The sequence below is a fragment of the Mauremys reevesii genome, linkage group 3, assembly GCF_016161935.1.
Source record: "Mauremys reevesii isolate NIE-2019 linkage group 3, ASM1616193v1, whole genome shotgun sequence".
In the NCBI taxonomy this organism is placed as follows: domain Eukaryota; kingdom Metazoa; phylum Chordata; order Testudines; family Geoemydidae; genus Mauremys; species Mauremys reevesii.
In genome coordinates this window covers 126,133,391-126,158,897 of record NC_052625.1, presented here as the reverse complement: position 1 = coordinate 126,158,897, position 25,507 = coordinate 126,133,391, and the positions used below count along the sequence as shown (strand labels likewise).

Here is a 25,507-nt window from a genome sequence, read left to right as displayed (position 1 = left end):
TATACAGAAATAATGTATTTTAAAGACAATGACTCACTGTTAGCGAGAAACTGCAATGCACTTTTGCTCACTTTGGTATTCCAAAACAACTAACGATGCACAATGGATCACAACTCACAGTCGCAGAATTTAAGTCATGCTGAATGAATTATGAGGTTGGTCATATTATTAGCACCTGTATTCCCCACAAGTGACTGGAATGGCTGGGAGAGCTGTACAGACAGTCAAGAAAATCCTACATCACGAAGAACCATTCCTTGCTTTTCTGAGTTGTGCTTCAGTATTGATAACAGCTACTGGCTATAGGTCAGAAAGGTTAAGGTCTGTGTCTGCAGTGTTGGTGTTAGGGTGACCAGACAGCAAATGTGAAAAATCGGAACAGGGGTGTAGGGTAAAAGGAGTCTGTATAAGAAAAAGAGCCCAAAATCGGGACTGTCCTTATAAAAGCGGGACATCTGGTTACCCTAGGGGGTGCAGTCCTGTCAGTCCCAGGATATATGAGAGACAAGGTGGGTTAGGCAACATTTTTTATTGGACCAACTTCTGTTGGGGAGAGAGACAAGTGTTCGAGCTCTACCCCAGCTGGAAGAAGAGCTCTGGGTAGCTCAGAAACTTGTTTTGCAGTCCCAGAAACTGGTCTAATAAAGTCTATTACCTCCCCCACCTTGGGCTGCAAGGCCACTTCCCTGGCTAGGGGGTGCAGTGGAAAGGCACCAGCCAGGAACGCAACGCAACGCCCCTCCCGGCCTCTAATTTTTGAGAATTTTGCTCCTACTGCCTCTCCGTAGCCCTTTCCCCACCGTAGTTCCTTTCACCCCTGTTTCGATCTGAGGGCGGTGACCGCCTCAATTTCTCCTGCGCATGCTCAGTAACAGAGAAGGCGCACGCACTCTACGGTTCCCGAGTCCCAGTCTCTCTGCGTTGACGCTGGGATTTCTGACGGCGGATGTGATGTCATGACGCAGTGCAGGGACGTCCCTGGGCTGGTCCGTTGTGGGTCTCGCGCGCACGTGGGGGCGCGTCAGTTTCTCTTGCCGGCGAGATGGAGGCGCTGGACCGGGTGGTGTAAGTGGCGGCTCCGGGGCGGCGCGGGGGCCCGATAGCGCCGGCTGCTCCCGCTCCCGCCTTCGGCTCTAGGCGGAGGCCCGGCTCCCGCGCGGCGGCCGCGCAGCTCAGGGCGGGGGCAGTTGCTGGGCTCCCGAGCGGGGGGAGAATAGCGTCCCCCTCCCCCCGCCACCGGCCCGGCTGCCCCCGGGGAGGCACCGACTCTGCTCCTTTACGGGGTATTAACCCGGCTCTGCCCGCGGCCAGCCGCCCCCTTCGCGGGGCCTCCAGAGGGGTAAACACGAAGGAGGGAGGAGTGCTCTGTGGGGGGCTGTATATGGGCAGGGCCCTGTGGCTGTGGGGTTTGCTGTTGGGGGGATTCCCTTGCCTTAGTTCGTCCTCCACAATAACCTCCCCAACCCACTCTGCTGCAAGCCACACTGCATGATATTGAAACATTGTGTGATTTAATTATTAACCAATCTAAGTTATTAACAAATCAGGATGTTTTTACTATGTCATTAACCAAGTGTAGTATACTTGGTCAGTCATTTTGCTGTGAGAATAATATATATAATATAAAAATAGTAAATGAAACAATGAATACACATTGCTGTGTCTCTGGGTAATGTTGGTCACTAATTTGGCTCCTGAACCAGAGATCTGAGTATCACTGATCTAGAGGTAGGCCCCTAATTTCTGGTCCTCTTTAGCATTTCAGGAACAAACTCTTCATGCTTAGTAGATTGTTCTTGTCTAGGTGCAGGCAAAAGTTCACAGATAATCCATAAAGGTGGTGCGCTGGTCACTGGTGAAACTGAAATGGAACATTTCTCTTAATAGAGGACAGTATGGTTAATTGCAGGGGAAGTCAAACTACGGCCCGCGGGCTGGATCTGGCAAGTCAGGACTTTCAATCCAGCCCGCAGGATTGCCAGCCCCTTGGCATTGCAGAGCAAAGGCAGGCTCCCTACCTCCCCTGGCCACGCGCCACTCCTGGAAGCGGCCAGCACCACATCCCTGTGGCCCCTGGGGGAGAGGAGCAGAGGGCTCCATGCGCTGCCCTCGCCTGCAGGCATCACCCCCCACAGCTCCCATTGGCCAGAAACCGGGAGCGGTGCGGGGCCAAGGCAGGCAGGGAGCCTGCCTTAGCCCTGCTGTGTGCCGCTGCCACCCTCGAGTCACTCGAGGTAAGCGGCGCCGGGCCGGAGCCTGCACCCCAACCCCCTGCCCTGAGTCCCCTGCTGCACCTTGTACCTCTCCTGCACCCCAACCCCTAGCCCTGAGCCCCTTCCTGCACATCACACCCTGCACTCCCTCCAAAGCCCAACCTCGAAGCCCAACCTGTTGCCCCAGCCCTACATTCATGGCCCTGCATACAATTTCCCCACCCAGATGTGGCCCTCAGGCCAAAAAGTTTGCCCACCCCTGGTTAATTGTGTTCTAAGAACCCGAATTCAGGTTGGTCATGGTAGCAGTTGTTCATTGGCAATTTTTCTTCTAACTCTGTATTTGTACATGATGGTACATCATGAAGTAGCAGAAAAGTGCCAAGCGTAACTTGGGCTTTTTAATTTGCCTTTAGGCTGCCATTGATGGGCTTTTAAGGGGATCTTCTCTAGTCCTCATGAGCCATAGTATGTGGGGCCATTATGCAGGGTTTTAGTGTGAAGCGAAACCATCAGGACTTCAGCAAGGATGTGGAAATATTGCCACACCTTAAATTTAAAGTCAGCAGAATTCAGGAAATTAAAACTTAAGGCCAAGACTTTACCTTCAATTTCAGTAGGTTTTTTTGGGGGGGAGGGTGGAATGTTTACAAATCAGGTAAAACATTTTCATTAACTCCTTTGTGGTTATTTTGTATGGTACTTGTTCATATTTTTGCTTTATTGATTGAACATCAACCAGCAGTGATTGTTTCCAGCATAGTCTAATACGTTTGTGTAAGTTAATATTGTAATTAATTTATCATTGTAGAAAGCCTAAAACAAAGAGGGCCAAAAGGTTTCTTGAGAAGAGAGAACCCAAGCTCACTGAAAATACAAAAAATGCCATCCTCATAAAAGGTGGAAATGCAAACTTAACAGTAACTGAAACACTTAAAGATATTGTAAGTATATTGTTGGAAATACACGTACTGAAATAAATTTTAACATGGGCTGTGTATCAGGAGTAATTTCACACATTTTTTAAATAAATTGTGTCTCCAAATCCAATATTACCAGTCTTGGTTGTTTTGTATTCCTCCTGCCCCCAACCAATGTGTGTCACAGTCAGTATTGCCAACTCTACCAAATTTAGAGAGTCAGGTGACTTTGCCCATTGTCAGAGGACTGAGCTGAAATTACAAAGACTTGTGTTTAAAATGCTGCCTCATAGTACAGAGCTTTCAGCTTCTCCTCAAACCCCAGAATTCTAATGAAGTTTGTCCCTCCAGCCTATTAATTATGCAACTTCTGTGTACTCCCCTCTCCCAAGGGTTATTTACCTCCCTTCCCCTTCCCAGGCTGGTGTTGCAGAGATGGGGAGGAGGCAACCCACTTTTCTCAGGAGGGGAAAGGGAACAGGGAGCACAGCTTCCCTGAGCTGCTAGGCTCTTCCTATTTCCTCCTCCCCTCCTGTGAGAGCTGTTCCTTCTCCCCTATCCAAAAACTCCTCTCAGCTCCTGAGGGGTTGGAGGTTGGCAGGCAGAGCTCTCCTCCTGATTGGCTGCCTTCCCTATTTCCCTGCCACTTGCAGGAAAAGCAGACAATCAGAGGGGTTGTGCCCTTCTTCCCCACCCCCTCAAGCAGGGCTGAAATTTGTATGACAGCAGGAGTTTCTCAAATCATTGTGAGACTGGCTTCAGCAGAGGTCAGAATCATGTTTCTCTTAAGGAAATTGAGAGATTTGCCAACACTGCAAGTCTGTAAGTATGTTTACACTTCACACTCCTTTCAGCAGTGTGTAGAGTACACATAATACATACCCACCTAGCATGGGTATAAATAGCAGTGCAGATGGTGAGGCACTCCTTAGGCAAGTAGAGTAAGGACATGCCTTGAACCCTGTGGGTATACCCAGGTATGCACCCTACTCACTGGAGCACTCACTGTAGTGTCCTGCTGCCCTCCTGTTGCTGGAGTCATGCCTAGCCACAGAGAGATTCTCTTGCAGTGGGGAGTAGCTGGAGCTTTTCCTTGCTGCTTACTCTCTGCTGGAGCCTTTCACATACAGGTGTAGCTATGTACTGGAGTATGGATGCAGCCGGCATTTTACTGAACATATCCTACACACCATCATCAGTGGTTTGTAGTGTAGACATAGCCTATTGTATGTTGGACCAGAACTGCAGTATCTCTGAGGGGAAATGGGATTTATTGCTAATGTGAAAGATGCCAAATCATAAGGACTAAGTTATAGATTCCAAGGCCAAAAGGAAGCATTGTGATCATCTGCATAGCACAGGCCATAGAACTTCCCCAAAACAATTCCTAGAGCAGATCTTTTAGGAAATTATCCAGTCTTGATTTAAAAATTGTCAGTGGTGGAAAATCCACCACTATCCCTGGTAAATTATTCCAATGGTTAATTACCCTTACTGTCAAAAATTTGTCTTATTTCTTTTCTTAATTTGTTTAGGTTCAACTTCCAGCCATTGGATTGTTATATTTCTCTACTAGATTGAAAAGCCCTTTATTAAATATTTGTTCCCCGTGTTAATACTTTTAGACTGTAATCAAATCATTCTTTATCCTTCTCTTTGTTAAACTAAATAGACTCAAGGAGCTCAATCACTGTAAGGCAGGTTTTCTAATTCTTTAATCATTCTCATGGCTCTTCTCTGAACCCTCTTCTTGAATTCTTGAACTGGATGCAATATTCAAGCAGCAGTCACACCAGTCCCAAATATAGATGTAAATAACCTCTCTGCTCTTCAAGAGTCCTCTGTTTATGCATCCCATTATTCACTGAGACATTCTGTAATAATCTGACTGTCTTTAGGTCCAGGCTTCTTGAAGAGCTAACCAAAAAAAAAAAACTTATTAGAAATGTCTGTAAAGGATCCTAAATAATTAACAAGGCTCAAATACAAATACACTTCAAAATAAAATCTTTTCAGATAAATTGATTGATTTGCCAAAACCTGACTTGGTGTTCAGATATTTTACCTGCAACAGTTAATGCCATCAGAAACCTAAAATAGCACATAATAATAATAATAATACTGTGATAGGAATGTGTTTAACATCTGCTGTTGTAGGAAAGTGCTAAACTTTGACCTTAGGACTAATCGGGTTTAAAATATTGTTGTGTATTTAACTTTGCCTAATGTGTATTATTAATGTGGGAGTTTAATCATGCTCTACCTTTCTGTAATGCCTTTCATTTCAAGATCTCAAAGCTGTTTAAAGAAACTATTGTTTTCACTTAGAGGTGTTAAGCTTAGGTTTAATCCCCTTTTAACACATGGAAAACTGATGTATGGAGAGGTGATATGCTTTGCCCAATGTTGCGTAGGTATAATTTGTGTTGCAGCTACACCTAGGAATCCCTATGTCTGCACTGCAATGTGAGCTCAATGTTAGCAGAATTTGAGTTATCAGTTCCTGAGTTTGTTAACCCAGGTCTTGAGCATCCATACTCATTTGTAACCCCAGGTTAGGAATTGTTGAACCCTGGCTTCCAGCCTGGGGCTCTACCATCTACACTGCATTATGTGGGCCCAAGTATAACCACCCAGATCCCAGACTTACTAACGCCCTCCCCAAATGTGACTGCCCTACCCCTTTTTTTGTGGCGCAGTGTGGGAAAACTTGACTGTTCAGAAGTTTAGGATAAGTATAAAATTAAAGAATTAAAGTTAGCTTAAATTTGGTTAAGGAAATATACATGTATTGAAAAGAGAGGTCCTGACTAGCAAGTAGAAAGAAGGCCTCAAAAATAAGTGATGAGGCCAGAAGGAATAGAGTAGGGACGATGTCTGGTTCAAAGAATAACTAACAAGATAAGGGGAAGTTTCTCAAAAGAAGCCCTCTGACTTCTAGGGATGACTGCAGATGGCTTTAAATAAAACCAAGAGAATCTGTCTTAAAATGAGCCAACATGGCCCTTCCCCAACCCATATGCCAATGTTAAAGCCTATGTGAACCCAAGTGCTGTGGGAAGACTGTTGGACAGCAAGAAGGAGGGGAGAGAAGGCCTTGCAAAGAGAGGTGGTTGTAAATCTTATTTGGATTAAGACTGGAAATAAGAATGAACTGTCTCCAATTGGTTTTTAGCTGTAGTCAGTAATTTGCAATTACATTACTTGTTCATTAAAGGTATAAAAAGTAAACTCTTAAAGGGTTCATTGCTAATACCTGGCTGACCATCTTGGAGCCAACCAGTATGGGTCTAAGCACCCTTGATTGCAAGTATCTTGATCAAATGCTTATGAGTACTTTGTTACTGTATTGGATATGGCATAAAGATACTTTGGATTTAATAAAGCAATTTAAGGTTAAATTGGTGTCTGGTGATTTCCCATATTAATCATTCTAAATATTATTAATAATTCCAACAAGAGGACAAAGAAAGTCAGTCTGTGGTGGTGTGGAATATCTTTGGTGAACTCCCAGAGCACTGGTGCAGTGGGGCTGTGTCTACGCTGCAAAGCAATAGGGCTTGAACACTGGATCCTGGCATGACTCAGTCTTGGACCCTCCACCCCCATGGGTCCTGGGACCCTGGGTCCAGGTCCTGGGTTAGCGTGATTTGTGTGAAGATGGAAAGGGGGTTAGGTTTGTGCTTGAGTTCAAACCCTGGGCTTACATTGCAGTGTTGATGTACCCCCAGTCATGGACCAGGTCCCCATTGTGCTAGGCACTGTTCAATCGGTGTGTCAGGGCCATAATTAGGAATAAAACCATGAATTCTTCCAGTGCTCTAACTGCAAGGCAACATTTCCCCTCAATCTGTATAAACATTTTAATAAAATAAAAAATGGTGTCGTTTTCTTCGAAATTTAATATTTCCAGTACAAATATTGAGATTATTGTGAGTGGGAGCTGGAGGTGTTCTGCTGCCTTGTTCTGGTGTGTCAGGTGTGGTTTTTGGCCTCTGTAAACCTCTCCTCTTTAAAATTAGTAATCCTGTCTTAGATCTCTACTTTCTTGCCCCTTTTGTGAGCATGTCTACAGAGTTGATTTCTTTCTGGGATAGATTGCACCTGATGGCCACTGTGTTTAATTCTCAAGTAATTCATTTATCCTTTTGATGCTGTTTTCATGTAGAATTTTAGAAAGAACAATGTTTAGTATTTCAGTGTGTTAAAAGAACTTTCTCCTTAACGTCAAATTCTTTGTTTTACAGTATGCTCTGAAAAAGCCCTTTGCTGTACTGTACAAAAAGTAAGTTACATTTTGCAATTTTAAAATTGTTTGAAAAAGTTAGTCTTAATATTTTCAGAGAGAAACTAGAAAGGTGCTGTGCAGGCCAATAAAGTGGATTTAAAGAAAAAATCTGGCTACATGATAAACTGAGGGTGATTCCAAATGACAACAGCAACCTGGGGAAAAGCCCATAGGTGTTTAAATGTCTGAGTTCAGTCCCATTTATCAAAATACATGAAGTAAAAACTTTGCAAAAGGGATAAGTTACTGATCAATTTCACAGATGATCCAAATCTGCATGAATAGCTAATAAGATATGGCAGCAGTTCAGCTTGGCACAGATAAGTTGAAAGAGTAACATTAAATCTATAAAAGGTAAAGTTGCAAGTAGTCTCAATAGGGAATACAGTTTATAATCAAATATGTTTATACAAAATAGGGAGCTATTAGGCAGAAAGTTGTAATCCTGGTGCTTGGATGTACTAACTCATGAAAATATAGGAATATTAAACGTGACATGGATGAAAAGGCAAAGACAACTGTAAGATGTATCATGTGATACCTGGAAGGCAAACCTTCATTTTGTGGAGGGCAGCTTATTGCACTTCTGGAGTACTGTCTCTATGGTTGTTTGGAATTTGTGCATCACGATAGCAAGGAAATGTAGAGAAGAGTGCATCTAATGACAGAACGACTTTGACATAGGGAACACTAAGGAAGGACTAACAGAATTAATATTGCTTTGGATCTAAGATGGAAATCAGGTTCTAAAGATGAAGTAATCTTCTCAGAAGAGCATAATAACCCAAGTGCCACCAGGGCGCCTAGTGTGAAGTCATACAAAAAATCCCAAATCCTTATCTCTCTTTTTTTTTCTTTAGAAAAAATATTACCAGACCTTTTGAGGATCAAACATCACTGGTAAGTAAAAACCACATTTTATTTAGCTTGCTATGGAACAAGAGAGACTATGTACAAGATACTGTCAGTCACGCAGGGCTGCCATGGAAAGTAGTTCTCCCAGGTTCCCTGGAGTTATACCCCAGAAGTTAAGTTATAGGGAATTATTGTGCAATTTGGAATAAGCTGAATATCTGTGTAATTCTAGATCTTGATAGATACTGTTGTTGGTTTTATGTTGCCAGTTTTTTTTCTAGTAACACTCATTTGTCTGAAGGCAGAACTCTCATACTATTATTGTGGAAATAAAAACGTTGGGGTGCTCTTGAAAGTGCATGCATGTTACTGTGAAATTATGACAAAACAGATTTAGGATTATAGAACATTGTTAGAGCTTGTATAGGAGCTTGTCATGAAGGGAAGGATAATATTTTTACACAGCTCTCTTATAAATTCACCTCATGGTGACCTCATGGTCATTAAAGTATTAATTGTTTATGTGAATATTCATCTTAGTTTCTTCACAAATAAAAAATTCATAGGGGAAAACGACTCAAAGAAAAATATTGAGGGTGTCCTGTAAAAATTGCTTTTCTTAATTACATTTGAGTAGAGGAACAGAAGCACTTATTAGGCTGAGGTGCTCTGCCTGACTTCAGCCGTGCAACTCAAAGATCATGAATTACAAGTTTTATTCCAAAATTCACAGACAAGAATTTTTCATTTAAAAAAATAAAACAAAAAATTAAAATTAAAACAAAATTTTTTCCGGGGTGTGATGGCTGTTATATACATCTGACTAGATTTGGTCTCAGTTCTGTGCTTTAAGGTCAAGTTGGTTTCTGAACAGGAAGACAAAAATAGAGAGGCTAATCCCTGGATTACACCTCCCATATTTACAGTTTAATCAAAGCATTATCTTAATCCTGGGGTTTGTCTGTTTTAGAGAGTCATGGAACAACATACTTGTTTAGAGCAAAGACTGCTGGTTTGGTTTCAAATATCAGAGGGGTAGCCGTGTTAGTCTAGATCTGTAAAAAGCAACAGAGTCCTGTGGCACCTTATAGACTAGCAGACTTATTGGAGCATAAGCTTTCGTGGGTAAATACCCACTTCGTCAGACGCATATGGTGGAAATTTCCAGAGGCAGGTATAAATATGCAGGCAAGAATCAGTCTAGAGATAACGAGGTTAGTTCAGTCAGGGAGGATGAGGCCCTCTTCTAGCAGTTGAGGTGTGAACAGCAAGGAAGGAGAAACTGCTTTTGTAGTTGGCTAGCCATTCACAGTCTTTGTTTAATCCTGAGCTGATGGTGTCAAATTTGCAAATGAACTGAAGTTCAGCAGTTTCTCTTTGGAGTCTGGTCCTGAAGTTGTTTTGCTGCAGGATGGCTGCCTTTAAATCTGCTATTGTGTGTCCAAGGAGGTTGAAGTGTTCTCCTACAGGTTTTTGTATATTGCCATTCCTAATATCTGACTTGTGTCCATTTATCCTTTTACGGAGGGATTGTCCTGTTTGGCCGATGTACATAGCAGAGGGGCATTGCTGGCACATTATGGTGTATATTACATTGGTGGACGTGCAGGTGAATGAACCAGTGATGTTGTGGCTGATCTGATTGTTCGTAAGAGATGGGAAGTGATAATATACAATCATTGTTTAAGAACAGACCTATTTGAGATGGATTCTTGTAGATATTGACTCAGAATTAATCACACCTTTGCTCCGTCAGGTACAAATGAAATATTAGGGCCGCCTTTGATTGATTTATTTATTTATGTTTTAACATGTTCAAAAGTATTTGGAGAATTTACATTTCTTCATATTTTTCATTGACTACATTCTAAGACCATAAACTTTTGGATAAACAGTCCATGTACTGTTAGTCCTCTTTGCATTGGTATACACTGCCTGTTGTCCAGTAAAACATATTATTGTGGTAATGGTGAGAAAATTATCAGTTATGAGTTTCTAGAAATGCCCACAGCGTAATGAGGGAAGAATTCAAGTCCCTGTTGCTAGAGCAGCCTTTACAAAGTTGTTGCCATTCCTGGTGCAGCTCTCAGCATCAGCCTTGCTTCCTGGTGCCACATACAGCTCATGTCTCTCCTTCTCCTCAGCTACCAGTCTCCTTAATTGTTCTTCCACTGGGAACATGCCTTGCACTTGTTGAGGGGTGGAGTCTTCCTAGCCCAATATTACACTGTTCCTTGCCTTGATTCAGCATGGGGCCTGTAGACCCCGTTACAATGACAAATTGCATCATTACCCCATGTAAACGGAACAGTAATGTTATCACCATTTCGTCATCTATGCCAATTGTTAGTATTACTAATATGAGGAGCTAACCACAACAAACAGGCTCAATTCCTGTGGGGAAAAAATACTACCGCTACCTTGTACAAGGCGTCAGGGAACAGACTGACAAATCATAGGCTTCATGTCTGTAAAGTGTTTTGAAGATTAAAAGACCCATATAACGATGAACTGTTATTTTGCGTCATGCTCACTAAGACTTATCTGTTTTGTACTTTGTTTTTGCCGTTGCTTTCTCTTAATGAAGAATTGCGCATCCATATCTACTAACACTGGAGGACCTTTCTTAATGTCCACCTCAAAGTGAAAGGTTCAGTTCATCCATATGATATCAAATGAGTGTGTTCTGTTGGCAGGGACTCAATATCTTCACATAATTAGGACAGCGTGCCAGGCCATGTATCTTTTCCTCTGCCAAATTGCTAGCAAGTCAACCGAGCTTACTTTGGAATGTGTCCATTAGAGCAGGGGTTCCCAAACTGTGATAGGTGTACACTGGGGGTACACAGAGAAATTGTGTAATGCTGGATTTTATTTATTGCATTTTCATAATAGGCTACTCATCTGAAGCTTTCAACCTCTGTGGGAATTTGTTATATAAAATATGGTAGTTAATTTACTTCAAGATGTACTAATGAGAACACAGATACGTCACACTAAAACTATATCTGTACATAACAGTGAAATATGGACAACTGGCTAAAGACAGGTAATGTTAAGAAGAACACACAAAATATCAGTGACGAGAAGAGTAGGAGTATGCAGGCAGCTGGTAGATCTGGAAGGGATTATGCAATAAGAAAAGTTTGGGAACCTCTGCTTTAGAGGATTTCTCTTTGGTGTCCAGATTTCTAGTTCCTGGATTTTCCTCCATCTCTTCTTGCTTAAAACCAAGGCAGAGTATTTTGATGAATATCCAACATTTGAGTTAATTGCAATACTATATTACTTTCCTTTTGAGAATTAGTAGTGGGAATCCAGAGGTAGAGGAGTGTCAGTGAACTGAAAGATGGTACAATTAGTTAAATGGGAGCAGGGGGTTAGCCCCTGTCCTATGCGCCATGCTCTTGAAATTTCCTTTCAGACAAATGTCCCTTATCCTGAAAAATGCTGTGCACTTTTCACAGAAGTGCTGTTGGGAACATTTAGACTAAAAATTGCAGTATTGCTACTCCGCCTCCCAAAGCATTAATAAATTACGATCTAGGCTACAAAAATGATGGCATTTCAAATATATATACCCATGCTAATATGGCTAAAAATAGCAGTGTAAATGCAGCATCATGGACTACACAAGCATGCCAGGGATCTTTGGTATGCACTTCCATTGCTAGCCTGTCTAAGCTGCTATTTTTAGCCGTGGGAGTGAGGATATGTCTATGCTGCAATAACACTTTGGATTTCAGTGTAGACATATCCTAAATGAGGAAATATAACTGTTTACAAGTATTTAACAGGATGTTGCATCAAAGAGGGCAGAAGGAGTTCAGGGTGATCAGTGCAAAAATGTAAAGAACAAGGAGTAATGGAACAAAATTAGGAAATGGAATATTTAGCTCAGTGATACTCAGACTGTGGCTTGCAAACTGCTCTTTAATGTGTCTCCTGCGGCTCTTTGTAGCACATGATATTAAAACACTGTGTGATTTAATTATTAACCAGTCAAGATGCTTTTATTATGTTATTAACCAGTTACGGTATTGGCTTGTTCTAAGTTATCAACTTATTTGCTGTGAGAATAATATGCAATAAATATTTCCCGTTATGCTGTTTAAATATGAATAGTGCTATAGTAAATGAAACCATGAATTCACACTTCTGTGGTTCTTTTGGGTAATGTTGATTGTTAATTTGGCTCCTGAACCACTGAGATGTGAGTATCACTAGTTTAGGTCAAATGCCAGGAAAAAAACTATCTGGCATGCATATAAAACAATGGATTAACCTCCCAAGGAGGAATGGGTTACAATTTGCAATTTGTAGCTGTTCAGCTGATGTAACGGTGACATTAACCATCACCAAATCTTTAACATGTTTGCAAACTGAAGTTTGTGGTCTTTTTTTAATCTTATAGGAGTTTTTTTCCAAGAAGTCGGATTGTTCTTTGTTTCTGTTTGGCTCACATAATAAGAAGCGGCCTAACAATCTAATAATAGGTAAAATGTTTTTTTGTTTTTTTGTTTTTTGTTTTTTTGTTTTTTTTTAAAACTGGGTCGAAGAAATGGCTCTTGAGAATAAATATCTAACCCAACATTTTTTTTTTCTTTTGTAGGTCGTATGTTTGATTATCATGTCCTGGATATGATTGAGCTAGGCATTGAGAAATTTGTGTCACTAAAAGATATTAAGGTAAGATACTCTTAAACAATGCAAAAAGAACAGGAGTACTTGTGGCCCCTTAGAGACTAACAAATTTATTTGAGCATAAGCTTTCATGTGCTACAGCCCACTTCATCGGATGCATGCAGTGGAAAATACAGTAGAAAGATATATCTAGATATATCATCTCTATATATATCTATAGATACAGATAATATATCTAGTGACATCTATTGGTGAGCACTTGTAGTGAATCTAGTGTACTTTCAGTAAAGAAAACAAAACCATTTCACTATTGCCTCTTTTAGACTTCCAGGATTAACATATGCATTCACGTCAGAATCTTATTTTTGTGCTTTGTAAAAATCTTATTAAAATTTGCTATATGTTTACCAGTGAATTCCTTTCCAGAGTTTTAGTTGGGACCAAACCAAGTCTACAATTTTTTTAGCTGCAAACAAAAATAATTCAATTTACAAAGCTACTAGGTGGGATTCTGCCCATGAGAGGCCTTCAATGTTACTGAGGGGAAACCATGTATGAGTTTCCAAAGGCAGAATCATCTTACTGTAGCTCAGGATATTTCTGCTATCAGTGTGAGATACTTCTGAGACTTTCTCAGGCCATCAATTATACACACACCCTGGTTTTCAGGAACTGTATCTGCCTCAGTGTGAGGGCCAACATTTTGAATTCTGCAGACTTAAAAAACCCCAAATCTAAGAGCAAACCCACCTTGGTGTGATCATTTTAAGTTTTGGTTTTGCCAAAAAATAGGTTAGCTATTTTATATGCCTTTTTGCACTATTATAATTAAAAAACTACACAGATGAGCAACTACTTAGTTTGCAGATTCAGAACTAGTAGTATGGATGAAAAAAGATATTTTTTTAGGTAACAAGAAATTTAACTTTGAAAAGTGATTCCTCCCCTTAAGCTTGATGATTTTCACAAGTATTGCACAGTAGAGAGTTGTGGTCAATTGGATGTATAAGGGTGTATCAGAAGTTGGAAATGGACTGAATGATCTAGCAAATCTTTTCCATCTCCTTCCCAATGCAAGAAATACAGTATGCTTGCTTGTATTTCATATAGTCTAGTTCTAAATAGTCCCAAAAAAAAGAACTTCCATTGTAGGGTCTTTTCCACGGTCTAACACATTTTATTATGAGGAAGCTTTTCCTTATTCAGCCTAAATGAGAACATCACTCAAAACCCAAACACTTCCAAGTACAAGTAACATATATAGATTTCTTTTTTAAAAATGCCTTCCTTTTTGTGTTTATCAGAGACCAGAACAGCTCAGAATGGCATGTGCCTGGTCACTTGCATAAATAATATGCTCTATAACTTAGTTTGATATTTGTCCAATAGAACAGCAAGTGTCCAGAAGGAACAAAGCCCATGTTGATATTTGCTGGTGACACATTTGATTTAAATGAAGAATACAGAAGATTGAAAAGTCTTCTAATTGGTGAGTTTTTTGAAATAAGACCTTGTGAGCAGTTAGACTTCATAAATCTGTGACAATGCTAATTGTTGAGAAATGTTGGTTTGCCTGTTAATGTTTGTCCATGTTCAAGAATGCAAGATAACATTAAGGAAATGGCATTAGGATTTACTGCATACCATAAAAGTGAAGATAAAGCTGTAATTATCAAGTCTGTTTCCAAGTAGATTAGCCTGGGAAAACCATGAAGACTAGAGGTGGTTTAAGTGGGGAAATTGACATTTTAAGAATTAATGTAGTCTTGAATCTGAACAAAAAGTCAATCTCCTGTGAAATGAAAATTCCTTGCAAAACATTGTTTTGGAAATATTGAAACAACTTTGTCAAAACACTGCGTTTTCTAATAGTAAACTATTCAATCAGAGAACTTTCAACCGGTTCTAATCAGGACCTCACTAGGTTGAATTTTGGGGTTCAGCATGTGCAATGAAAATGAGAAGTGGTTGTTAAGGCAGAAACATATACAATTAAATGTGTATGTTAAGTTCAAGCTAGGCACAGATTTCCATTAAAAAGAAATGTACAAACTTTTTTGCACATTGAGGGTGGGAGGCATTGGAATAGGCGGAGAACATGCAGATGATAAATAAGGTTATGGATTTTAATTAAGAGTGCTGAGAGCAACTACAAAAATGGGTGTACTTTCTAGACCAATTATTTTTGTCTAAAATAATTTAATTTGTTCTATTTGGAGCTTAAAATTAAAATGGTATTGTGGCATTATTCACAATCTGAGTACTCTTGGGAAGTAAGTTTTAGGAGTGAAACTAGAAGGTAGAATGACTGGATATCTGCTCCCTTCTCCTGCACTTCTCTCCCTGCAGCAAGACTTCATTAGAAGAAATGGGTGGTGCTTAACCTGGAATGGGATTTTGCGGGGAAGATGTGGACTACGAAGTGGTGTGTGTGGGAATGTTGGTGGGGCACGAGCAGGGAATTAAAGGTGGATGAAGGCATGGAGATTCAGATGAGACTCACACTTCTAAGCTTTACTTATAGTTAAATCCCAAAGAACCATTTTTGCCTATGTTAGTTTAAAAATTGCCACTGCCTTTGGCTTCGTAGCTGCACAGTCTTTCTAAACTGCTATTGGAGATGCTAAAAAAAGACGACTTTCCGTGACTGCTGCATTAATAATTCATTGCTGCTATTCTTAAGAGCTCATCTATGTATTTTTCAGAGATATAGCCCCAAATAGGATGAATTTTATGGCAAAGCTATTTTTCAGTCCGTTTTAGGAGCTGGGGGCCTGTGAATCATTAAATGATTACATCACTGTCCAGATTATATAGGATGCAAACCATGAAAGATTGGCTCTCTGCCACTTTGCCCAAATTTCTGGAAGAGAATCATTACACACCAGTAACCCCACACATTGTTGTTCTAATGTGCATCCCCTTAAGCATATTTTCACATTGTTGGGGTGATGGATCGAAATGTGTGCACACAATTGAGATTTATACGAAATACAGGTTTACTGCTGAAATGGATGATGTTGCCAATCATTAACAGATACTTGCTAGATGAACTGAAAGTCTAGCCCTCTGAATTTTTTTTCCCCATCTGAGTATCGTATCCCATCCAATTTGTTTGCCTTAAGCTTTTGTTTACACCTAAATATACATCAGTCAAATACGCATCCATTTTTTTGCTGCAGAACATATGCCGAGTACACACTATATGTCCTGATGTTCTGTTGACTTCAGTGAAATGTCTAAAGACAAAACAATAGGTGGGTTCCTCAAATTAATAGTGGGGTTCCTCGGATTAAGGATTTAATGAGATGTTGATAGCATCAAATAGTTTAGGCTTACAATTTGACCTATGAAATTGCTGTTATATGATAGGGAGCAACTCTTTCTGGTCCTGAGAAAGATAATGTATTTAATCCACCATTTTGTTGCCAAGAAACTTATGAAACTGTCACTGCTATTCTAATGACCTTGTTGCTACAGCGCTACTGCCAAGATCCGGGCGGCTCAGTTATCTAATGACCCCTTGTTACTAGACTGTGTGACGTTATTGATGATAGTGGTAAACAACCAGGTTTTCATAGAAATTTGGTCCATAAAGACATTTTGTACATTTTTGGGAAGTCCTATGCCAGCAATCCCACATTATAGAAATCAGTGGGGGTAGAGGGATGAACTTGCATCTTGTATAGTAACCAAATTAAGCTAACCTTTTAAATCCATTTTTAAAAAACTGAGGACATCTCATAATGGTTTGGATATGTAAATAGCAGCTTCTCTTTACCCCTATACATAGACCAACCAGACAAAGATTTGTCACTTTCTTCCCCATCCCTTTCCCTACAAACATTGTCTTAAAATTGTAGTAGTGGTTTTACTGTCATTGGTTTCTGGTGCCAGTGTTGGTCCCTGTGAGATGTAGTTGCTGCACCCCTGGTTCTAATAGCCTTCTGTGCACATATTTGTGAAACACTTCACCACTCATTCCTTTATTGGACCCACTTGTGTATTAAAAATTGGCAGATGTTGGGTCACTCTTCTTAAAATGCAGGCTTGGACTGAATAGGAGGAGACCTGTTGGTTTTGAGATAGCACTTAAGTTTCTCCAGTTTCTCCTTCATCCTGTCACCCTGTTTGTACAAATTATTTGGAGTCCAATACATTGATATGGAGGGGTCATTTAGATTATCTTGAAAAAGAGATGGTAGAGGTGGTACGAAGGGGACAAAGCAGCATAAAACAACAGTTCCACATCCTGTTGCACCCATCATGCTGCTGCAAAGTCCAGCAGTATTTGTGCTGTTCAGACAAGAACTGTTGCATCTTCCTAATAAATGGCCAAATTATAAATTATTTTGGAACACACATATCAAGTCCTGAAAGACAAAATGGAAGTTCTCAAAAGCTCTTTTGCTGTGGTTACTAAATCACACACATTAAACACATGGAGGAAAACAAGGGGTAAACTGATGGCAGGAATTAAAAAGATAAGGATAACGGTCTCTAATCCAACCACAGTGGACTGTCTCAAAAATTATGAATAAACCAACATTTTCAAATCCATAGAGTTCCAGAGAGGAAATACACTGTCTAAAGCTGGTGGATGTCATAGAAACTTAAATTCCTGACCACCTGTATTTGGATACAAAGATCATCCTGTGAGTGGAAAGCTATACCACAAGAACATACTAAAGGATAATCTGCCAATAAAAGCAATGTAGATACAATTTCACATGCCAGAAGAGACAGTGTCTTAGCTACAGCCTGGGAAAATAGACACTAAAATAGAAGAAAATATTGTACCAATGACTTTTCCTCTAGATACGAATCCAGTAACCCAACAAAGGAGGACCCAGAGTATTTTTCTCTCTAAACTCCAGGTAGTGTCCAACAGTAAGACTTTGTTTTCAACATAGCTTCATCACTGATTTTCCCAGAAAAAGGTCACTGAGGAAAACACTAAGAATCTGAAAATGAAACTTAAAGGGAAGCAAGCCGTCTCCCCTTCCCCCGTTCAGCAGTTCTGCTTCTGGGTATTAGTCTTTTGGTTTTTATTACAAGGTCACATCCTTCCTCCACCCTCTGCAAAGGGTTGACAGATTTGCATGGTTGTGTGCTCTTTGCTCATACACTATTTTAATGGTCCTGATATGAGAATTATGTTAGACAACTAAGGGCTTGTCTACACTACAGGACTATTTCGAATCTACTTAAGTCGAATTTGTGGATTCGACCTTAATAAGTCGAATTTGTGTATATACTGGCAGTGGAGATCATGGTGGCAATGGGTCAAGTTCATGGTGTGGAACGCGATTTTCTGGGCCCAAGCAAGCACAGACTGGTGGGACGACATAGCTGCAGGTCTGGGGACACAGAGGTGGCTGCGAGAAAGGATTTTCCTCGAGAGAGCAGGAGAACCCTGTTTTCCCACTTGATTTTAAGAGAGCCTGATCATAAACCAAAGTTTCCCCCCACTTCCAAGGCGTTTTAAAAAAGGACATGTTTTTAGTATTTAATAATAAATCTTTTTTGAACTGCACCACACAGACTGTCCCTGGTGCCTAGTGACTGCAGTCTGTGTGCCTGCAGTTGACCGACCTGCAGCCAAAGTCTGTAGCATGGCACTGTGGGCTATGCAGTGACATTACACCACCCCCAGACACAGAACAAGTCTGACAGGCGTCTTGTCACTTTGGGTGAGGGGGGGACTTCTTTTGCGTTGGGAGGCGGTTGCAGATGACTGCTATGCAAAGTAAAACTCTGTTAAGCGAGGGTCATTCTTATGCAAAAGTAAAAGTCTACATGCAACAATAGTAACAGTACACTAATCCCATAATGCAGCACCTACCTGAGGATGGCATGGCGCGGAGTGTGTCAACAACGCACACCCACCAAGCACCTCTCCCAAGAAAACCTCTTGCTGAGGCTTTTCCTTTCTGCCTCTTTTTTTTTTTTTTTTTATCCCCAGAGGACTATTGCTCATTGCTGTTTGTGTAGTTGTGCTGTTTTGTTTTTTTTTAAAAAAAAATAAAATATATTATATTTTTTTTATTTTTTATATAAATAAAAAAAAAAAAAAAATGAGACCAGGCCTAAGTGATAGTTAACTGGTATCTGAATTTGCTCCCTGTAAAACTGTAAGCACAAACTGTAAGCTGCTTTCTATATGTAACTGACCATGTTGCATTTGTCTGCTAAATGTGTATATCTACAATAGTAAAAATATTCATTGCCGTGCAATAGCAAGTATTAGCTCATGTAAAAAGAGCAAAGGTGCTCTGTTTGACCACAGACAAAACTGCTTTATAAAGCAATGATGGTCTCAAGTTTCCAAGATGGTATCATAAACAATGGGGAGTGAAAATAATCAAGATAACACTAAATACTATCTCCTTCTTTCTTTGTATATGTTTATCTTGATTGATCTTGATCACTTATTTATACCTACTCTAACTGCTAACTTTGGTAGCAGAGACTTTTAATCCATCAATTTATCCAACAAACTCTTAACCTAGCTAAGTGTTATTTCCGTACTAATGTATACTTAGCGACACATTTGAGAGATACATTTTCTTTATCTGAGTTCATAGCTGAAAGTTTAGAAGGGTGGATAAACTGAAATAACTATTGCTTTTTGTATTTCACAAAACTAAAGTTACTATTGCTATTGAAGCAATGATAATATTTGTTTGGTCAGTCTTTTTTGGGGTGGGGTGGGGTTGATGTTTAAAATAAGATCTGGAGCTTGTGAAACAACCAAATTTATTTCTGGAAAGCAGATGTCTGTTATGTGCTCTTACAGAGACTTCTGCACTTGCTTAACTTTGCGCATGTGAGTAGGCTCAGCGGGACTACTCATGTATATAAAGTTAAGCATGTACATACATGAGTAGTCCCATTGAACGTACTCACATGCAAAATTAAGCAAGTGCAATCTTGGATTGGGGCTTGAAGTAGTGAATAATCCTGCATGTGAGTCAGAAAGGGACCCTGTTTAGCATTACTGGGGTTGCCTCTAGAAAGGCCAAATCTGTTTCTAGTTAATATGAGATTCATCCACTATAACACAGATCTATTATCAAATAGACTGGAATCAAAAGTCCTGCTTATCTTAAACCTCCTTTTTGAAAAACTTCTTTATTTTAAAAAAGTAAAAGTGCCAGGTTTCTTTACATCCTGAAATATTCTTTCAGATTTCTTTCGCGGTCCTACTGTGCCCACTATTCGCCTGGCAGGGTTAGAGTATGTTCTGCATTTCACAGCTATGGATGGCAAAATTTATATGCGAAGCTACAAGTAAGTGTCGTTCCCCTCTCCCGGGTCTATCAGGAGCTTAGATTTCATTTCTGTAGCCAATTTATGCTCTTCCAGGGCCAGATTCAGTCCATGGTTCTGTGCACATGTAACACCAACAAACCCTGGTCATCGGTGAGCGGGATCAAACCTGGGACCTCTGAAGCTTAGTGCATGAGCCTCTACTGCATGAGCCAAAAGCCACATGGCCCCTACCTAAGGCTGTAGTGCAGACTCATTAATCTCTAAATGGTCTCAATGCCACTTGAGGGGACAGAATACCATACCCAGGAGGTGTGTGGGTTACAGAGACACAGCTGTATTGAAATCAATGGGAGTTGCACACACATTCAAGATCAGACACTGGCACCTTGGTTCTAAGTTTTCTGAACCAAAAATAAAATTCAACAGCGGCACATGTTTTCTAAAGGCCACGTTCTATCCTGTGGTCCAGAAAATAAGTAGAAACACAAGTACGAAATGCAGCAAAGGTGGACAACGTTGTTGTTTTTTCCCCCCTCTCTCTCTCTCCCGCAGAGTGTTGTTGAAGAAGTCGGGATGTAAAATACCGAGGATTGAACTGGAAGAGATGGGACCTTCATTAGATCTGGTGATGAGGAGAACACATTTGGCTTCAGAAGACCTCTATAAATTATCTCTTAAACAACCTAAAGCCCTCAAGGTACATAATCCTTGTATTTTATACAAAAATCTTTGCTCTTCATCATACATAATTTTTAATACAGAGCCAGTTTTAAAGTAAACTATGCAGAGGCCAAGAGATGAAGGTGTTCTTCTTCAATTGTTGGTCCCTAAATGGATTCCAAGCATGAGGTGTGCATGCACGCCATGTGCCTTAGCTGGAACTGTGGATAGTAGTGTCCGTTGACCCGCGCGTGTCATGTCGATCACGTGGTGCGTCCGAGGCATTAAGAGTCTGCGTGGGTTGACACCACTCCAGTTCCCTTTTACCACCGTATGGCCAGAGTTGGAACCCAGTCCCTCCATGCTCTTAGCCACCTAAGAGTACTGCGTTCAACCTTTTTTTCGCTGTATGTAGTTTCTTTATTTACTTACTTAGGTATTTGTCCGTTTTTCATCCATAGCTAATTAGGTTACTCGTTGGATCTTTCCCCTTCAGGGGCTTCTCTCCCTAGCCTTGGGATTATTGTTGCGTCCACTGCTTTAATGCTGTGATGATCATAGAATATCAGGGTTGGAAGGGACTTCAGGAGGTCATCTAGTCTAAACTTCTGCTCAAAGCAGGACCCATCCCCAGACAGATTTTTGCCCCAGATCCCTAAATGGCCCCCTCAAGAATTGAACTCAGAACCCTGGGTTCATCAGGCCAGTGCTCAAACTACTGAGCTATCCCTCCCCCATCAAGCCGGGATTAAAAACTGTGCCTTGTGCTCTCACTCTTTTCGGTAAGCAATGAGCACACCCGCTGCCTGAACTGTCTGGGCAAAGCCCACATAGTCTCTCGCTGCTCTATCTGGAGCTCCTTTCCATGGTGGATCCAGGTGGCACACAAGCTTCGGTTCCAAAATTTTCTAATGGCAGAAGCCATGTGCCCATGTGGGCAGCAAGACCCGGCTCTGGCAGAACCAACGGAGCGATGCCAGTCGCGGACGGTGACCGCCTCACCTGCACCCTCTCGTACAGCACCGCCAACACTGACAAAACCTCACCACGTGCACAAGTAGTATGGGCACAAGGGTGGCTCCCCAGTAGGGACCATCTCGAAACGCAGTGTTTCCTCCCCGAGCTGGGATCGGTTGGGGAAGAAGTTGTGTGCAAGAAGTGAAGGTCCAACTTCGACTTCAACGTCGCCTTCCAAGAAAGCACATGCAGAACATTGCTCTAAACGCTGCCACTCTCCACTGGCACCATCAATTCCAACACCAGGACTCTGTCACTTCTGGCACCGTCGACCCCCCTAGATCCGTTGAGCTCAGTACTCTCAGTCCCATGCACTTATCTTCTCTTACACCAATGGCGGAGCTTATGTTACCCTTCGCTGGTACCCCACCACGTTCCAGACCACCATCAGGTCCCAGGCTCCCTACTGTGGCCAGTAAACCTCTTGTCCTCTGTCCCGCTCCGATGATAACGGCCGAGCCCCTTCTCCTGGTCGATCATCCTCCGACATTGCCACTACCACCTGCACCATTGACTCCCCCTTTCCCAGAACAGTCTGAGTCCGACTGGTCTTCAGAACTGGACACAGCTCTCTCACTTTCTTGCTCTTATAGTTCGGACCCTTGGCACCACGTCTATCCTCTGGACTACGATCACACCAGCGACCCTGGGTTCCCGGTACCTGTGGGCCTTGCCAATGCATGGCAACTCATTGGCCATTTTGGGCCTCATGGGACTCTTACCATCATCGCAATGCACACCACCCACACCACATCTTTCCCACACATATGGCCACTGTCCAGGAGGAACTCCTGGATCCTCTGGGTCCATTGGCACCGGTGGCCCCGATCACACCAACGGAATTGCCCATTCCTATGGGCACTTCATCATCGCTGGATGATGCCCTGATCCCAGCTTTCTTCTCTCCACTGGATCACCACACACAATATCAGTCGCTGTTCCATCGCATGGCCATGGCTCTCAGCCTTCCCCTAGAGGACGTTCAGGACCCCCATGACCAATTCCTGGACAAGCTTCAATCTCGGGGATTCTCCCGCACAGCCATACCCATTCATTCGGCTACTTTACAACCAGCCCAGACGGTGTGGCATACACCAGCCTTTTGTGCCCCATACCAAAGCGAGCGGAAAGCCGCTATTCCGTCCCCTCTAAGGACATGGATTTCCTGTTTACCCACTCACCACCAAATTTCCTGGTGATCAATGCTGCCACCTCATGTGCCCATCAGCAGCACTTTAAATCAGCAATGCCAACAATAGATCACAATGCCAAAAAACTAGACTTGCTGAGTAGAAAAGTTTATTCATTAGTGAGGCTACAATTCTGTATTGCCAGTTATCAGGCCATTCTGGCCAAATACCATTTTCTATCCTATTCCCAACTGGCAGACTTCCAGGACTCTTCTTCCTGACCGACAGCAGGACTTCCAACACATGGTAGATGAGGGGAAGATGGTGGCCAAAGTCACACTCTAGGCCACAGTAGATGCTGCAGACACTGCCTCTCGCTCTTTAATGTCTGGAGTCATTCTCTGTCATGACTTGTGGCTATAGTCCAGTGGTCTTCCGAAGGAGGTCCAGATGACGGTGAAAGACTGCCACTTTGACAACAATAAACTGTTTAGCGACAAGACGGACGAGTCCCCTCACTCTCTTAAGGACTCCCAGGCCACCCTTCGCTCCCTGAGCATCTATGCCACAGCCCCCACCCACTGAGAGTAGTGTCCACCTTTCCATCCTTGACCTCGCACCACTTACCACCCATACCCGCAGCGACCCTTTGAACCGCTTCAGTATCAACCTTGCTCTCAACGATCCTGACACTCCCTCTGCCGCTTCCACTTTTCATTGACCCAAACAATCGTTTTGACTCTTATATCAAGACCTGCAAACCTCTCATAACCCTTCCAGACACATCTCCCATCATATTCGGGGGTTGTCTGGCACTCTATCCACACTTGGAATGCCATACCTATGACTGCTGGGTGCTAGACATCTATCAAGGATACCTGATCAAATTCCTTTCCTTCCCCGCATGCTACCCATCCAGGAGGCACCCCCACAACCCTTCCCAACTCCCATCTTCTCCCCCAACGAAACCACTGCCCTTGTCCACAAGGGTGCCATAGAACCCGTGCCACACCACCACCATGGCTTCTATTCTCCCTATTTCCTTATTCTGAAAAGGGGGGGAAATATGCCCCATTCTGGACCTCCGCACCTTAAACAAATTAATCTGCACCTTTCGCTTCTGGATGGTCACTCTCCCCCTTACTATCCCTTCCCTTCCCCATGGAGCTTGGTTTGTGGCTCTCAGTATGAAAGATGCATACTTTCATGTAGACATTCACCCTGCTTATTGCAAATTTCTTGGCATGATCTATAGAGGGATGCACGGGTAGGGCAGGATAAGGAACTGATCTGGTGGCATATAAGGACAGGAAAATAAATCTATGCGCTGGATTTTATCTGTGCAATACCATTTTTAGGTGTAGTTATCTTAAATTGTAATGGAAGTTTATTTGTGAATATGGTGACTTGTGATGGCAGATACGCTTGCCTACAGTCACTGAGTGACTGAATGGTATTCAGTGCCCAGAAATGTTAACATTGTTCTTATCTTGCAGCCGAAGAAGAAGAAGAATATCTCTCACGATGTCTTTGGTACGTCATATGGTCGGATCCACATGCAGAAACAGGATCTCAGTAAATTACAGACAAGGAAGATGAAAGGGTTAAAGAAGAGACCTTCAGCAAAGATGACTGAAGAAGATGAAGGGATTAGTCCAAAGAAATTAAAATCAGTCTGATAGGATAAAAGTTTTGGACTCTTGATAACTTCAGCTTTTATTGTATTTGTCACAAAATAAATGTGGCAGATGTGGACCAGTCAGCTGCCATTTTTTTTAAATGCTGTAGTCCTGTAATTATTTTTTTAATGCATAGTCCTACAAAAGTGAACTTCAGTGGTGTTGGGCTGTACACTGACATTATTTCCTCAGTTGTCTGAAGCTCGATATGCTTATTTGGAGAAATCAGTAGAACAAATCATTGAAGAAAGCCAATTATCTAATAGTTTACCAAATGGCGTAGGGTTTTTCTCCTGGGGACTCTTGTTAGACTAGTCTTGTCATATAAACTCTTTCTAGGAACTGAGCTGTTAATGTGTAAATGCTGGCCTTGATTTCAATGTTAAAGGTATTTGGATTATTGCATAACTCTGTGAATACTCATTTCTAACTTAATAAACTTTGGACTATTTTATTAACTATGCATTTCAAAAAAAGAGAAACTGTCAATATTAGTATGTGCTAATGAACTATGTACTCTTTGTAACTATTGCTTTTAGCATTACTTACACTCCATAGAATTAGGAATGATCAGTCAAGCTACTTATACTACATTCATCACTAAGGTATCTGAGCATCTGATACTCACCATAGGTACACATGAGACCTTTGAGTCTCTTAAGCACAGAACCTTATGTTTGATTTCCATATGGAGTGCAAGGGACAAGACTAACTTATTCAGTCTACCGTGTTTTTTAATATAGGCATTTATACCATCCTCTTCACTATATTTGAGTGCCATAGAGACACTGCTAAAGAAGCAAAACCTTGATTTGTTGTTTCTTTC

General features: G+C 41.6%; 1 protein-coding gene across 1 annotated transcript; it reads left to right on the top strand.

The window, feature by feature from the left end:
* The first annotated feature begins 926 nt into the window (after window positions 1–926).
* RPF2 (ribosome production factor 2 homolog) lies at window positions 927–25,139 on the top strand. The gene is made up of 10 exons (XM_039529678.1): window positions 927–1,065; window positions 3,025–3,157; window positions 7,381–7,418; window positions 8,282–8,321; window positions 12,691–12,772; window positions 12,889–12,965; window positions 14,310–14,409; window positions 20,111–20,213; window positions 20,748–20,892; window positions 24,499–25,139. Exons 1-10 carry the CDS (start codon window positions 1,043–1,045, stop codon window positions 24,679–24,681), a joined length of 924 nt encoding a protein of 307 aa, XP_039385612.1. The 5' UTR covers window positions 927–1,042; the 3' UTR covers window positions 24,682–25,139.
* Window positions 25,140–25,507: the final 368 nt, after the last annotated feature.